Raw genomic sequence first — 16,623 nt, forward strand, 5'->3', positions numbered from 1 at the left:
CTGGTTGAAAAGAGAAGGGCTGTTTTCCAGCCCCTCACGGACCCTTTCAAGCGCTCTGCCCAAGCGCAGCGGAAGAACGCCTCTGCGGGGGCCAGGGCCACGACAGGCTCGGAAACCCCCGCGAAGGGGAAAAGCCGAAACGGCGCCAGCAGGGCTTCCGCAAGGGCCTGCTTCGAGCGGTATAGCGGCACTGCACTTCGCAAGCGACCCTTTCCTCACAGCCGCTCTGCTCTCAGCGCTGCTGCACACTGGCATCCAGAGCAAGAGCGCAGCCCGATTTAAACTTTTAAATACCAACAGTTCTTTGAGGCACCTCAGGGTATAGCAGCGATTTCCTCTGAGTTTTCTGATGTTTACTTCATGATGCCAATTTAACACATGCCAAATGTGCTGCTACCGCATTTCTACTGCGTCTATATTCAGCTATGGTAGGGAAGACTTGAGCCACCTTCCATAAACCATGGCAAGTATTATAAAACTCAGTCACAAGACAAAACTCTCAGAAAAGAGACAAAAAAAGACAAAACATAAGTAAAAGAAATTCTGAAACGGTCTAGTTTGCTAGTGTTTCTTAGCTGTGCTTGCAAGTGTAGTTAGCATTAAGAGCAGCAGTTGGAAAATAAAGATACCGTAAAATTACTATTTTCTTCAAAGTCTATCACAAGCAAAGTTTTATCAATTTTGCACTTGTATGATGACAGCATGCCTAGAAATATACTGATCAATCTGATTTTGCCATTCTCAAGCATACTGAACAGCAACTTATAAAATAAGTATGAATTGAATCAAAAGTCATATTGATTCACATTTGATTCAATTCACACCAAATTTCAACTTTCACAAACTCCACCAAAGTCAGTAGGACATCATTTGAAGAAAAAGTGCTACTCATTCACAGAAATACTTACAGGATTTAGGACCAGAATACCTACTTCTATGATACTACATAACATAAGCCAGTGAAGTTTGAAACCCTGTAACTACTGTGTAATGACTAGCCAGAGACTCACACTTTCTTCTCCACTGATCTAAAAGAGCAGCTATTGATGTAAATTAAGACATGGACCACATCCTTTATGTAATGACCAGCTAGAAAATCCTCTCTAAGAAAATGCTTGTCTTCTTGGACTTTTGGTTTTTTTTAAATGGAAATAAAGACTTCATGTAGAGGATGTAGCATTTGTCTTGGAGATAAAGGAACATGACTGGATTGGAACCTCTCGGTCAAGTCCAGCCCTCCACAGTTTCGAAAAGGAGTCCATATAGTCCTTTTACAAATATATTAAGCTTATTTGTGTAGTTTCTCCTTTACTGTTTCCATTGAGAAGCTGATTCCAAAATCAGCTCCTCTAGTGGTTAGGAGTTTTCTTCTAATTTCTATCCTAAATTTATTCCTGGTTACCTAGTACCCAGGTTTGGGGGGTTTTGTTGTTATTTTGTGCAGTAACATTTTACTTCAACTTATATAAAGTGATATTCTCCCTTTCCCATGTATTCAGAAACAACAGAAATTATATTTTCAGCTTTTTTTCTGCCATACAGTATACTCCAGTACATGATACTTCTGTATCTCCTCATATAAAAATCTTTCTGTTTTCCTGACCTTCCCAGTTTGAAGCCTTACTGTCCAAACTGCTGTAAGAGCAATTTTGTATTCTAACATTCAGCTCTAAGTCTCCATCTCAAAAATGATGACATGACACATGACAACACAATGACTATTTTTCATGTTATAACATAGTGAGCTTCCATATGACAGTATCATCTGTTAGGTCTGTAAGATAATACATAAAAGAGTCCATCTCTTTTTCTCATTGTACATCTACAGTGTTAAAACAACCTTTTAAATGACTTAAAATACAGATAAAATATAAACAGCTACAGAGAAGCTTCGCACATGATACAGATCTCCTCCTCTTCTGCCTTAGCTAGCTGGCATTTTCAGACACCCTTAAACCCTGTTCTTTAGTTTTTAGCCTCCTTTTCTCTTCTACTGCTTTCAGTTGTACATCTACTACTACTTGAAATGAGCAAACTGTGAAAGACGAAGTGAGATCTCTGTCAAATCTCCTATCTCAAACCTGAACTGCTATCAATATAACACAAATTTCTGCACAAAGTAGCTCAAATTATGATAATTAAATGATGGATATAAAAGCAACCCATTAGATTCTGAAACTTCTCCTACCATTACTGCTTATTGTAATTAAAGAGCTATTTCTCCTCTCTTAAGGGCTCCAAAGGACTCTTGAAGAACATTCCACAAATGAAGGAGCAATAACACATATTGGCGTTTGTGTACTTGCTCTCTAAGACAAGGTCAAAGAATGAAGACATTTTTCATGCAGCTGAGTCCATCTATCACTAGCTCAAAATTTTCACAGAGTTGTACCTTACTTACTCACTCAGGAAAGGCATTCCAAACAAGAACTTGCTCACAGCACCTAACCCAAACAGCACACATGCTTTGCTGAGACATTAAAAATATCTTTTCTTGGTATTTTTCTTTGACCTGTATTCTGTATTGATTTTTTTTTGCTTGTTTCCGTAGGAACCAGAATCAATCCCATCAGTTCTCTCTGCTCACTCTTTTATTAGATGATGCTTCTTTCTTTGAAATGTATCATATATTTCAGGTCCAACTTATAGCCAAGAAAAACATTCCTCTGAAGCTTCTGTTTTTTCCCTTGGGGTGAAAACTCTAAAATTACTTACTAACTTGTTTCCATAATCAAAAATAATCTTGGAAAGCAGTATGCTTCTCTGCAACCAAATACCTTTATTTGTGTATAACTAACCAAATAAGCACAATAAAACAAATGTCTGGAACAGCACAGTTTCCTCATCTCATAGAACAATAAGTTATTTTTGAAGAGTATTTTTCTTGTTCAGATCATAGAATGCTGCTGAGCTCCTGCACATGACTATATTGCACATAAGGGTCCCTTTAGCTTTTAGTAAATACACAAAAACTTTCTGCTGTTTGTCTTTTGATATAAATGAGGAAATAACAAACCACACACATGCCTGAGCATACCTGCTGCTGGCATTACTGTTTCAGTGCTTAGCAATATGCCTGAAATACATCCACAAGCTGAAAACCCGAGTTAAAAAAAAATGAAGAAAAGAAAAAGCTTGGTTTATAGTAACAGCTGATCCTAGCTGTAAGGAGCAGATGGAATTAACCCATATGCTATTCTCAAAGTGGGACACAGTACAATATTGAAGTTGTCAAGAAAGTATCAGACATATCTCTACAAGTATCTCTAACAGAGAAAATACTGCATTTTTAAAGGCAATTATTTATATTTTAGAGCAGTATAAGTCAACTTCCCCACATTATTTACTATTTTCAGATAGGATAATTCTCCAAAGTACCAATAATTCAGTGATGTAAACTGATTCTACCCTATGAAGATCTGTATCTACAGAATCATTACAAACCATGTGAGGTTTACTCTGAAAGGATGCTGAAAAGCTCCATTAACTACAGGAGGAATCAAATGAGATACTAAGCTCTAGTAATAAGATGATAATAGTACTTGTTTAACCAAAACAAACAAGTGACTCTCAACCTTCTACAAAATGCTAAAAATACTTAAAAAGTTGCAGCTCAGTGACAACAAATATTGGTTAATTCCATTGGGGGAAAAGCTCTTCCTGACAAGAACAGTTGGAAAGGTATCTCAAAGCTTTAGCCTTGTCTCAATAAACTACCAGCGCACTACAAGAGAATACAATATCTTTTAAGTGTGAAATTTTCTTGCTGAAAGAGTGTCATAAAATATCTCTGAGAGAAAAAAAAACTTAAGAAACAGCCACTCAGTCTGGAAAATTCTGAGCGTGATTTGATAAAAGTCTACAAGATCCTGAGGAACTTGGGAAGGGAGGAAGAGGATCAATTGTTCTGTTTCTTCCAATTTAAGACCTAAAGGGCATCACACAAAGCAAAACAAAGGATGTGGCTATTCATATGAGAAGTACTGGACTTGTAGATTTCTTTCCCAAAAGATGCCATGGATGCTAAAATTTTGCAGTCTCAGATGGAAAAGGGACAAATGCATGGAAGACTACTAAAATCATAGAGATTATGCCTCAGGAAGACCCTAAGCTACAAAGACCTCATTAGAGTTCCTTTCCACTTAGTTGTTCTTTCTGAAACACTAATATTAAGAAAGGCAGCATAATATTGATCTTCAGCAGTGACTTTCCAATTAAAAAAAAAATGAAGCTAAGCAATGAAAATCAGAATTCATTTTGAGGAACAGTGAGGCAGAGGGAAATACAGATTTTTTTGTAGATAATTTTAAAATGCTGGTGGTGTTTTGTAGGAAATATTGAGCTGCAAGTTCTAAAAAATGATGGAACATATTGGAGATATGGAACAAATTACATTTCAATAGAGTTTTCTGAAAGAAACAGGTAGGTGCTGCAAGTTCCTGTACTTACTTAAATTGTTTAAACTACTTATAACACTGAAAGGAGAGCTTTCAAGTGGAATAGAACTGCTTGTACTTTCCGAATACCTCTTTTTTAAAAATCTCTCAATCTAAATAACATACACTCTCCATCATCTTTGAAAGGTTATGGAGAACTGGAGAGGTGCCTGAGGACTGGAAGAAAACCAGTGTCACTCCAGTTTTCAAAAAGGGCAAGAAATTGCAACCAGGGAACTACAGACCAGTCAGCCTCATCTCTGTCCCTGGAAAGGGGATGAAACAACTCATCCTGGATGTCCTCTCTAGGCATGTGGAGGAAAAGAAGGTGATCAGGAGTACCCAGCATGGATTCACCAAGGGGAAATCCTGCTTAACCATTCTGACAGCCTTCTGTGATGGAATGACTGGCTGGGTAGATGAGGGGAGAGCAGTGGACGTTGTGTACCTTGACTTTGGCAAGGCTTTCGTCACTATCTCCCATAACTTCCTCATAGGTAAGCTCAGGAAGTGCGGGTTAGACGAGTGGACAGTCAGGTGGATTGAGAACTGGCTGAAAGGCAGAGCTCAGAGAGGGGGTTATGATTGGTGACACAGTCTAGTTGAAAGTCTGTAGCTAGTGGTGTCCACCAGGGGTCAGTTCTGAGTCCAGTCTTGTTCAACTTACTCATCCGTGACCTAGATGAAGGGTCAGAGTGCCTCCTCAGCAAGACTGATGATGATACCAAACTGGGAGGGAGTGGCAAATGCACCAGAAGGCTATTCACAGAGACCTGAACACGCTAGAGAGATCGGTGGAGAGGAACCTCCTGAAGTTCAGAAAAGGCAAGTGCAGGATGCTGCACCTAGAGAGGAATAACTGCATGCAACAGCACAGGCTAGGGGCAGACCTGCTGGAAAGCAGCTCTGCAGAGAAGGATCTTGCAGTCCTAGTGGACAAGTTAACCATGAGCCAGCAATGTGGCCAAGAAGGCCAACGGTATCCTGGGGTTCATCAGGGAGAATGTTGCCAGCAGGTCAAGTGAGGTGATCCTGCTCCTCTACTCAGCCCTGGTGAGGACTCATCTCAAGTACTGTGTCCAGTTCTGGGCTCTACAGTACAAGAGAGACATGGAGCTTCTGGAGAGAGTCAAGCATAGGGCTACAAAGATGATTAGGAACTGGAGCACTTCTTGTATGAGGAAAGGCTGAGAGAGCTGGAGAAGAGAAGACAGAGGGGATCTTATCAGTGTATACCAATATCTTAAGGGAGGTGCCAAGAGGATGGGGCCAGACTTTTCAGTGGTGCCCAGTGACAGGACAATAGGCATCAGGCACAAACTGAAATTCAGGAAGGTCCATCTGAACATGAGGAAAAACTTCTTTACTGCGAGGGTGACAGAGCACTGGAACAGGTTACCCAGAGAGGTTGTGGAGTCTCCTTCTCTGGAGATATTCAAAACCCACCTGGACATAATTCTGTCCAACGTGCTCTAGGTGACTCTGCTTGGGCAAGAGGGTTGCGCTAGATGATCTCCAGAGGATCCTTCCAACCTCAACCATATTGTGATTCTGTGATACATCAGCAGTGTTAAAGACTTAGCTAGAACTGAGATCTGTCCTCAGAAAAGGGGCCTGCAAGATTGCTTGCCTCATTGGCCTTACCAGAAGAGCTAGAAGTGAGGAAGGAGAACAGTCTTCACAAGCCATCTACAGACCAAAATTATGTGTGTTAATAATCAAGAACAGGGAGGTTAAAGTTCCTAATCAAGTCTATTTGACTCCTTCCATCTTCCAGTCAGTTACCACACACATGCAAAAGAATAAACATAGGAATTAGTGACAACTATTTCCCCAGAAGCAAGGGGAAAAGCTAATATTCCAGTCTGTTCCAGGTCTTCTTCTAAAGTAGCATAATTTTCAATCGTCTTTTCCAAAAGAGGATTCACAGCATTACAGCTATGTTTAGAGTTACACAAAATATCAGCAACTCTTTCTTTCTACTAATAAACCACAATCAATTAATTAGATACTTCAGTTGTGAAGATGTATAAACAGATTATTAATGTTCAGTGTCAAACTCATTATAAAAGGAAGAGACAATAAATGGTGCATGATAAAAAAAAATGAGAATTTATGAGAGCGTAAATCTGATTTTCAGGTTCGCAGCAGAACACATGTTGAAAATCTACAAAAACATCTGATTTTTCCCCTTTTTGTAGATCTGTAAAGGAATCTGAAAATTCAGGCACTGTTTTATTCTGTACATGAATTGAATTCAGATTAAATATCTCTTTATCTATCTGCAAATAATTTCTGTTAACATTTCATCACTTGATAACTGTGTGGTCCAAGTCTGATCACTGAAGTATCTGAATGCTAGGGCAATAGTGTTTAGCGGAATGCTACACTCAGGTAACTATTATGCATATTATGCAATATTTATTAAAATGTATTTTCCAAAGACACGATGCAATCAGAATCATAGGATAATTTAGGTGAGAAGAGACCTCTGGAGTTCAGCTGATCCAACCCCTGCTCAAAGCAGGGCCAGCTTTAGAGTTAGATGAGGTTGCTCATGAAATTGTTGTCCAGCTGAGTTTTGAATACCTCCAAGGATGGAGATTTCACAGTCTCTCTGAGGCATCTTACAGTGCTTAACCACACTCACTGTGAAGTTTTTTCTCTTCTATCCACTCAGAATTTCCTTTGCTGAAACCTGTGACCATTACTCTTGTCCTTTCATTGCATGTCTCTGACAAAGTTCTGCCTTTATTGCATTTTTATTCCTTAAACATGTTCTTAGTTAAAGAAAATGAAATACAAAAATTACAACTGGGGAATAGAGGTTTGAATCTCAGCTATGGTGGCCAAACACTAATACACCCCTGAGAGCTAAGTAGCAATGGGTATGTATGTAGATTTTCAAAGCAAATGTTGAGATCACTTTGTGGATAACCCTTTATTGTCTTAAAGCCCACGTGCTCTTCAAACATGCATAAAGTAAATTCTTTACTGCAAGTTGTTAACATATTGCCAGTGCAAAAATACTTGCTTTGATGTACAGAGAAACATGAAAAAACAGACATACCTGGTCCAATGCAGAATGATGCAATAATTGCAAGAATGCAAAATATACTGAGGTAAGGAAGCCAGTGCACATTATTCTGGGTAGAAAAAAGATACTCATGTTAAGTAGGTCATATGTATCATCAGTAGTAAAATAAATAAATAAATAAAAATAAAAATCACAGAGACTATACAGTGTTTCCCTTACTTACTTCTCTATTTCTGGGTTAGTCTAGGATTACTTTAGAAAATAACAGTATTTTTGTGGAATTTTATTAGGTGTTTTGCATTAAAGATCCTGTCCTCTATGGAAACTAGGTAATGAAATACCAGATGATCTCTTGTACCACAGAAGCCACAACACAAAAAGTTCATGACATCGTGAGCTAAAGTTCAAGCCAATCTGGAAACACCATTGCACTGGTTCTGTGCCTCCATCCTCCTCAGATATTTCTGCTATGTTTAAAAATTGCAGCTATGATAGTCTTTAGGGCTTCAAAGGTAACCACTTAAAGGACAGGCCGAAGGCCAGATATGCCTTTCAGTAGGACAGCTGTATCTAAACCTTAACCTGGCATATGAAAGCCCATAATCCAGCAATTTTTAGCCATAAACTGATTTTGCATACAAGAAAAGCCATGTGTGCAAATAACAGGCACAGGGGAAAGAAGAACAAACTGTAGATAGTTCTTTAATGGTATTTTAAGTGGAACCACCTGTTTTCCTCATGAGGCAAACCACTTTTCCACCTCAGAGTAGATTTTGCTTGAATGATGAGAACTTTAACTTCAAATACTGTGAGCAATTTCTGCTGAATTTCCAGGACACAGTTTCATAACTGTGTATGTAAACACTCAGTAATAACAGATTAGAAAAAATGCATTCCTTTCTCTCGCCTGTCATTTCTTTTTTATTAGTGAACTGTGAATCCTGCTATTATAAGAATTTTACTAGTTTTCAAGTCTGTTAGGATGCATATAACCACATGCACCACAAAATAGCACCTTGAACTAAACTGTACATTATACTTGCCAAAACAGGTAACTATATTTCAGTTTAAATAATGACTCACACTTTCTAATATTTTTCCCAGTCTGAGTTATTCCCTTAGTTATGCAAAATTATGCTAATTGTCTCCTAGGCATTAACAATAACCAGGAGACCTGCAGATCAATCAAAATTGCATATTCTGGAGCTCTCACCTGAACTCAGCTCCAAGGTCTCTCTCTAAAAGAGAGAGGCAAGGTGCAAATACAGAATAGACACAAATTCCCCTGACATCAAGCCTATCTGTAACCAGGGACCTTTGCTCAAAGCAACAGAATATCTAATCTCTAGTACTAAATAGATTGAGACACTTCAGAAAAGAAGTAAAGCTGAAAGGCACTGAAACTTCAGCTATTTATAATAGCTGAAGGTCCTTACGCATCAAACTCTTATTTTAAAAGGTTTGGAAGAGATTTTTTTTTTTTACTCAGTGTACAAAACTTGTAATAACAGCTGTCTTCTAGAGTTGTCATGACAAGTATGTGAAGCAAAGCTTTATTGTGGTTTACATACAGGTAAGTAAACACAACTTTGCAGCAATGTTGCTTATGCTTGCTAATCAAACTGGCTCTCTTCAACCAATGAGCAAGATTTTGAAGGTCAGGTATAATAGCAGGGTTAATTATACCCATGTTAGCAAAGACACAGAAATCAACAGCAGCAGAATAAAAACTTGCTGAAAGACCACCCAAAAACATGCAGATACAGACTGTCAATTTTACTTCTCAGAAGCCTTCAGGGACAGAAGAAAACTATGCTTGGTGATGGACTCAGTATTAAGTGCTCAGAGGAAGATTAAACTGATCTTAAAATTGGGGAACATCTGAAAACTTGAGCATAATGTTCTACAAGGTATAAACCTTTATATTTTCAGTAAAAAGATCAAAAAAAAAAAAAACTTGAAAGAAACGGTTTCTCTACTGGAAAAAAACATCCAAACCTAAGAATAAAGATGACACATAAAGAAGGAAAGAAATTTCAAGAAGAGTGCTTTACAAACAAAGATAAAAATACAGGATATAGTATTTTTCAAATACGGGTAAAATTGTCTTCAGAACGGTTCAGTTCCCAAAATGCATAAATTGTTCCATTAATGAGAGCTGAACACAACAAAGCCCCTGTGACTTTGAAATTCAAGAGCCACTATGGCTAACCAGCACATTTTGAAACCAACAGATTTACAACTACACAAAACCTTTCGAATCCTTATGGCAAACCAATTGGCTCAGGTAGCTCAAACCAATTGGCTGAAGCAGAGGCAGCGATTAAAATAGACAAAAGAGAGAGCAAAAATATGTAGCCACTATACCATTACCTGTAAAGTCAGAGATACTGTCAGCACTGCAAAGAAGACGACCATCAACCCAAAACCTCCGATGAGCAGAGGTCTACGTCCAAGCCGTTCAATAACTAAACCCTGAACAACAGAAAGTGGCATTTAAATTTCTTGATAAAGCACTGAAGAAATCAAACAATGTGATATGTTTTTCTTGTAAATATAAAGACCAAAAATAAAATCAACTGAATTAATTATGTTATGTCTCAGCTATGATACGCTTATAATTTCTATCAGTTTACAAAATTTTACCTCTTTGTAAAACCAACTCAGCACAGCATTCTTATTTATGAATGCTTATTTAACTACAAAAACTTAAAACCATCAAAAATCCAAACTGATAATAGTTTTATACCTATATTTCTTCCTACAAAACAAATATGCTTACTGATAGGTAAAATGTGCAACTGGGTAACTTTAACTACAATGCCACTATTGTGGAGGATCTCAAAGTTGCTGCTAAATTTAAATTATTGCATCAAAAATTAATAATAAATTTTAAAAGGGCATACTTTATCTGTGCAAAAGTAATTAACATGAAGATGAGAACTAGGTAGTTTGATTTTTATTCATAGTTTAAGAGGAAAAAATACCAGATTGATGGGAACTGCTTACAAATTTGTACCAAATTCCTATAATAACGCTGATAAAATAAGTAATTTTGAAAGTTAAAAGTGTTAAATAGTTTGGCTCTTGATTTTTCCTCTCAGGTGTTCTTTAATTTCAACAGCTCTCTGAATTTCAGCTTAAAAGGATGAAGAAAGATATGTTTTTACTACATTTAAGTAATATATTTTTTAACCAATGTAAAAATTAATTTCAATTTCTTTTTGTCTGAATATAGAAAACCAATAAGTTATGACCTAGAATAGTTTAATTTGAATGGCCAAGCAAAAGAAAGCCAAATATCAGAAAGCCTGACTCAGACAACCAATTGTAACACCAATACTTGGGCATTCACGAACATTTCAAATTTGTATTTAACATGTGAAACTAAATCAACTGAAATTAAAAAATCATGAGATCTGAATATTTTTCTGCTAGAGAAGAATACACTGGCAAGCTTCTTGAAACTGACTTTTCTTTGCTAGTCTGACACACTAAAATACACAAGCAATACACATTCAGACCAGAGCATCTTTTAATGTACCATAATTGTTCATCTGTGATTGCTATTGGCTTTCTTATGAGAAAGAAATTAAAGGAAGCCTAAAATACATCATTTCAAATAACAATTTAAAGTCAGAATCACACATTTTTTTGGCATGTAGTTATTTATTTTAAACTGAAATCCCTCTTCCAGACATCTAAGCAGAAGGCAAAACAAGTAAATAAAACCTAGAGGAAGGACCTTGATTTTGGGAGCCAACACACACTATTCCCTGTGAGCGTCTAGGACTGTGTTATAAGAAAAAATAAAGTCATTCAGGGTAGAGTGGGAAAAATTCCTTGCGCAGTTAGCTCCTTTCCCACAAAATCAGTTTTACCAGTAGTCGCAAAAAAGGCTTCAAAACATGCCGACCCCCTCACTTGAGGGAGGTGAACTTCCACACTAGGGAGTCCTGCGACACTGCAGAACAGAAGAAGGCAGCTCTGAAGCCAGCTTTAGCGTTCTTTATTTCTTTAAATGAGAAAATATACTCATTTTGACAGTTCCCACGGATTCTATAATAGAATTTAAGAGCTGTGTTTAAAATAGAACCGCACTGATGTTATTAACGTTTCATATCATGCTCACATAGCCCAAATGCACTAAACCTACAATGGCTGCTCTGTCAAAAACCTACAAGGTGCCAGATATTTTCATCTATGATAAATGAATCCAATTTGTACACACATGTGGCCCCACATAAACCTAATTAAGAGTTATTTGTTTATGACTGAGACACAAAAATTTACCTGATGGGTCCACACAGAGATTGAGGTTCTGCAAACTGTTCAGCAATAGATGTTGCACAGCTAATTTGACATATCAGTGAATTTCTTTATTTTTTGCAGTTTTGACATGTTGGTTGTGATTAAGCAATCCTAGTGTTACACAAGCTGGAAGAATTTGTATTCCAGCGGGATAAAGTATAAATGTTTCTCTCGGAGAAAGAAGCTTCTTAGAGGGCTCATATACAGAGCAAAAAGTGGGGGGGAAAAAGCATTAGACAGTTGCTGGGTGTAAAGCTCATAAAAAAGCTGTAAGGAAGGATAGTTTGGACGAAGTCCTTTAAGGAGATGTGTGTATGTACTTGTGCAAACATAAGTTGAGAGCAAACAGCATAGACATATGGGGGCATATCCAGAATTAGTTGGTGAGGAACTCATGCTTTTAATTAAGGGCAGCTCAAGCAATTGAGATCTGCAGGCTCTGTGTTCATTTTACAGAAGAGAATAACAGTTTCTAATCTATTTAAATTCTTTTATTTATTCACAGACAAGTAAGGAAGACTACAAAACAAATATACCTGAAATCATCCTTTCCTCTGAGCCGATATGAGGTTTCCCAAGAGTTCCTCACGCTACAGAATCATTGCTGTTTATTTAACACAACAGCACTGGACCAACATGAAAGCTCCAGCTTGCAGGCACTCCCTGCAACTTCTTCCCCAAATAATTTACCATTATATAATTCCTGGTGATATTATTATGGCTAGCAGAATGGACCAGTTTTGTTCACTGGACAAAACAAACAGTAACTTGGTCCTTACTCACTGGGACACCATAATACACCAGAATTGTAGGGAATCATTTAATCACTTCCAAAGTTGGTATCAAATAGAAACCACTGAAGGCATGAACAAATCCAGGAAATGCAGATTCAAAAGGCTGCTCAGTTAGACACGATTTACTCACACAGTTACGGGGAGACAACAGCAATATTTCTATTTTAAAGTGAAAGACAGAAGTGGGCAGAATAACCACCTTTCCAGCATGCACGTGCTTCAACAGCCTTTCCTCCAAATGAGTTAGGCTTACAGTATTCCTAAGCAAATTTATTTCCCAATTCTTTTTTGAGGATTTCTTAAGAAAACTTATGACCATGCCACAGTACTTCCAACTGCTCTCTTGGACTGTTTGTTCCCCTTTTCTTGATGGGGAAAAAAATGCTCTGATAAGCTCAGCAAATACTTGAAAAAAAAGGTGTTAATAATATTTCTACTCTAATGGCAGGTTTCCATTTTTCCATGCTGTATTTCAGATTGTAAATAGACAATAATTTCATATTTGGCTATGATTATATGTATGAATTTTTTTTTTTACCTTGCAAAACCCATTTCAGATGTTCATGAATCACGAAAAGAGAAAAATGTTTCATAAATTTTTAACTGAGTTCTGCACGCTCTACTGACACGCACTGGTAATGGTTACTGAAGACCAATAACAAGTAAAAATATGGTAGAGTAATAGAATAACAAGTAAATGGAATAAGAAGGATTAAAAGCTCAACTATAAGGATATAAAGAACCTTATAATTGTTTTCTGAGATAGCACACTAAGTTCTTTGCCAAATTGTGTAGGCTGATGCTTGTTTATGTGTGATCATAAACATGCATTCATGGAAATCTATATCCAGAGTTGTGGTAATGAACGGAGCTGAAATTACTGAAAATGTGCAAAAAAACGTTGCAGCCAAAATTCTCTCAACACAAATGTTCGCTGGTAATAAGGCAGCTGATATGCAAACTAAGTGTAACAGATCACACAACTTTCTTTTGTCTGGCAGGAAGTACTCGTGAACAAAATTAAAAAAGCAAATGTCAGTCTCTTCACCAGTCAGCAGATACTGAGGTTGACGGGACGAAGGCAGAGCGCACGAGAAGAGACCAGACGTGGTTCTGTGCACAAAATGAACACATGAGCAAGTTCTACAGCCCAAACAGGAGGTCACCAAAGCTTTTTTCTCATTTATTTCCTGGCCATGAATTATATTAAGAAACCTCCATTGCATTTGCTTGACATCTTAGTTCTGTAGAGAAATTTTATCTACACGTTAACATTAATGTAGCTATACTGACTTTTTTCTCATGGGTTTTGGATACGGACCTGAAGAACATACATCTAGACTCAATGTGACATGTCAGCTCTGTCTTATTTCCTTTTTAAATAGCAGGATTAGAATGGGCAATCACATTTGTACTGCTGTCATGCCTATTCATGCCACAATGTGTAGTATCTGGTACTCAGGTAAAAGAGAGTAACAGAAGACTGAGGGTTACAAATGGGGTTTTGATTCATATTTTTATACATAACCCTTTTATCTACTCTGTGAATTATGAAGTTGCAAAACAAACAAACAGATATTTTATTTAAGCGACTAAATTTGAGTTTAGATGTCCAACACCAAGTTTGGCCACGTTTGCACAAGCCTTAAATAAATCTGTGCCTTTCCTGGCTCCTGTACATCAGCCTGCAAGGACACTGGCGTGACAGGATTAGGCATTGCACATCACCTGTAGTTAGCAGTCTAAAGATTATTACCAGCAATGGGTGGAACCGATTTCCAGGTTCAGTCTGAACTATTTTGTGGTAAAGCATCCTGAGACGACTTCATGTGGCGGTGAAATTTCTCATTCAGAAGAGGGAGCGCCCTTACTCTGTACTTTGCAGACTAGCGAACCCCGCCGAGCGATGTGCTCTAGCCTGCTATTTGCTCGCAAGAAGCCCACGACGTAAACACCTTTTAAGATGCAACCCGACACTTATCGCTGGGAGCCGGCAGTACCCTCAACGACAACGACTGCTACAGGAGACCCAGATTTCCAGCTCTAGAGACTGGACCATCCTAACTAGGAGCTTGCGGGAGGTATTTGTGCAGTTAACCCATATTTGGGTGTGACGCAGTTGTTTGCTTTGGATTTTGACCTTGCAAAGGGCTCTTCGCTGTGGGCTAGTGAATACAGAACTGGGACGAGACTATGGATGTAAAGGTGTATTTCTTGCTCTGTCAGTTTTCTGCTGCTTTCTATTGCCAATTCTTTCAGATTTTGTATCTCCGAATGGTGACAAAAATCTAAGTATTTTTCCAGTCACAAATTTGCTCCATAAAAATAACACACAATTACATTTGCAGCTGTGAAACGAGGATGGATCTGTGATTAGAGAGTAATTAGTGACTCTGTGCATCCAAAGGAATTCAGTATTTTAAATTCTAAATGAATCACTGAGTATTTCTTTGACTTTCACTTATTTGACATACTTAATAGTGCTTTCTTAGGACTAAGCAAAGTGTATGTAAATCATCTGAAAATTCATGCCATTGAAATTTTATATAGGCAAAACAAATTAGTGTGGTAGGCAATTTTGGAAGCCAACTGTTTGCTCATGCAGGCAGCTATTTATGGCTTTCTAAAATTATAGACTATGAGCTGCATAAATATTGCTCTTGGATAAAATTAACAGTTTTCAGTGCCATATATTATAGAAGGGAAAACATTTTTAAAAGCTTGATAATTTTTCCCTAAATGCTTAAGCCCACCCCACGTTTGGGGGTGGCAGCACATTGATTAAAGAATATTTTTACCACCTCAAAACCTATTAGTAAAAAAGAGGGTTTGATAACTTCAGTTAATGAAAATGCCAGAAGTCTTCTGAGGCAATTACAAGGTCTGATGGTCCTGGATCTGGGCAACCAGAGCTACTTATCTTTTACACAGGAAGAAGGAAGATGTTGTCTGACTTTTATCTTCCTCCACAAAATACTAGGACAAATTATTAAAAAATCAAATAGTCTGATAGCAACTAAAGGATGATAAGGTGATGAGAAACAGTCAAAACAAATTTGTTTAAGGCAGATCATGTCAAAGCAGTCTGACTTCCTTCACTGACAGCAAGGAAGCTGAATGGGTAGAAGAAAGTGAAAAACATGATAGATTTTGACTTCAGTAAGCCTTTTGACACAGTCCCACATGACATTTTGTGTGTGTGCATATGATTTTTTCCTTCCAAAAGTGTAGTACTCAGTAACTTTCATTGCTGAGCTTTACCTTTCTGATTTCAGACCACATGTCCTATTTGTTAGCATCTTCCATAGTTCATGCAAAAACTTCTGAATTTCTCACTTCAGTGAGTTTGGATGACACACAAGATTATAAAAGACTCATTATTCCCTCACCTGCATTGTTAACGAATACTCTGAGGATTAATTGACCTGTCACATAATCTTACTTGGTATGAACTTCCTATGAAGTTAAGGGTTGATAACTATTTTCTGTGAACAGTTTTTCAGTTAGCTGAGCATCCACACTGTTATAATATCATTTGACTGACACTTTACTGTATCTCGTATTCTCTAATCTCAAAATGAGGACTTTTTCTATGCAATATGTAGTTAAACTGTGAAATTCACTACTTTAGGATGCTGCAGCTTGTAAAAATACACCCAAGTTTAAAAAGCAACTAGACAAATTCAAAGAAAAAAGATCCATCAAGGCTATTAAAGACCAAGATATCACCTTCTAATTCAAGAAGCCCTCAAGCTGCAGCTTATCATGGCCAAGGGAGCTCAGAGGAGGAAATGCCACGTTCGCCCCGTTCTTGCATTCTCCTCTATGCATTCCCCATTACTCCTATATCGGGTAGATGAATACGGATTCTGAGCTAGAGCAAACCATGTCACAGGGATTACACTGAAAGTCTTACAAAAACCAAGTGATAGCAAAACTTCCAAGAACCTTTGATGTGCAGGTATTTGTCACCCCAAGTTTTCACTTGCCATGGACTGGCTGTCACAGGAAGATATTTCTTTCTGCACTGCTCACAGAGGAACCA

The 16,623-nt window shown here is 37.7% G+C and overlaps 1 protein-coding gene across 1 annotated transcript in view; it reads right to left on the minus strand.

Annotated features, from left to right (window-relative positions):
* The window catches only part of SLC2A9 (solute carrier family 2 member 9), a gene marked incomplete at its 5' end in the record, with an annotated part of 101,571 nt that overhangs the window by 34,026 nt on the left and 50,922 nt on the right, over positions 1-16,623 (minus strand). Inside the window, 2 exons of the mRNA XM_062575339.1 lie at positions 7,507-7,582; positions 9,847-9,948. Of these exons, the coding sequence (XP_062431323.1) occupies positions 7,507-7,582; positions 9,847-9,948 (178 nt within the window). The remainder of the gene's footprint in view (positions 1-7,506; positions 7,583-9,846; positions 9,949-16,623) is intronic.

Source organism: Rhea pennata, chromosome 4 (genome assembly GCF_028389875.1).
Source record: "Rhea pennata isolate bPtePen1 chromosome 4, bPtePen1.pri, whole genome shotgun sequence".
NCBI lineage: Eukaryota > Metazoa > Chordata > Aves > Rheiformes > Rheidae > Rhea > Rhea pennata.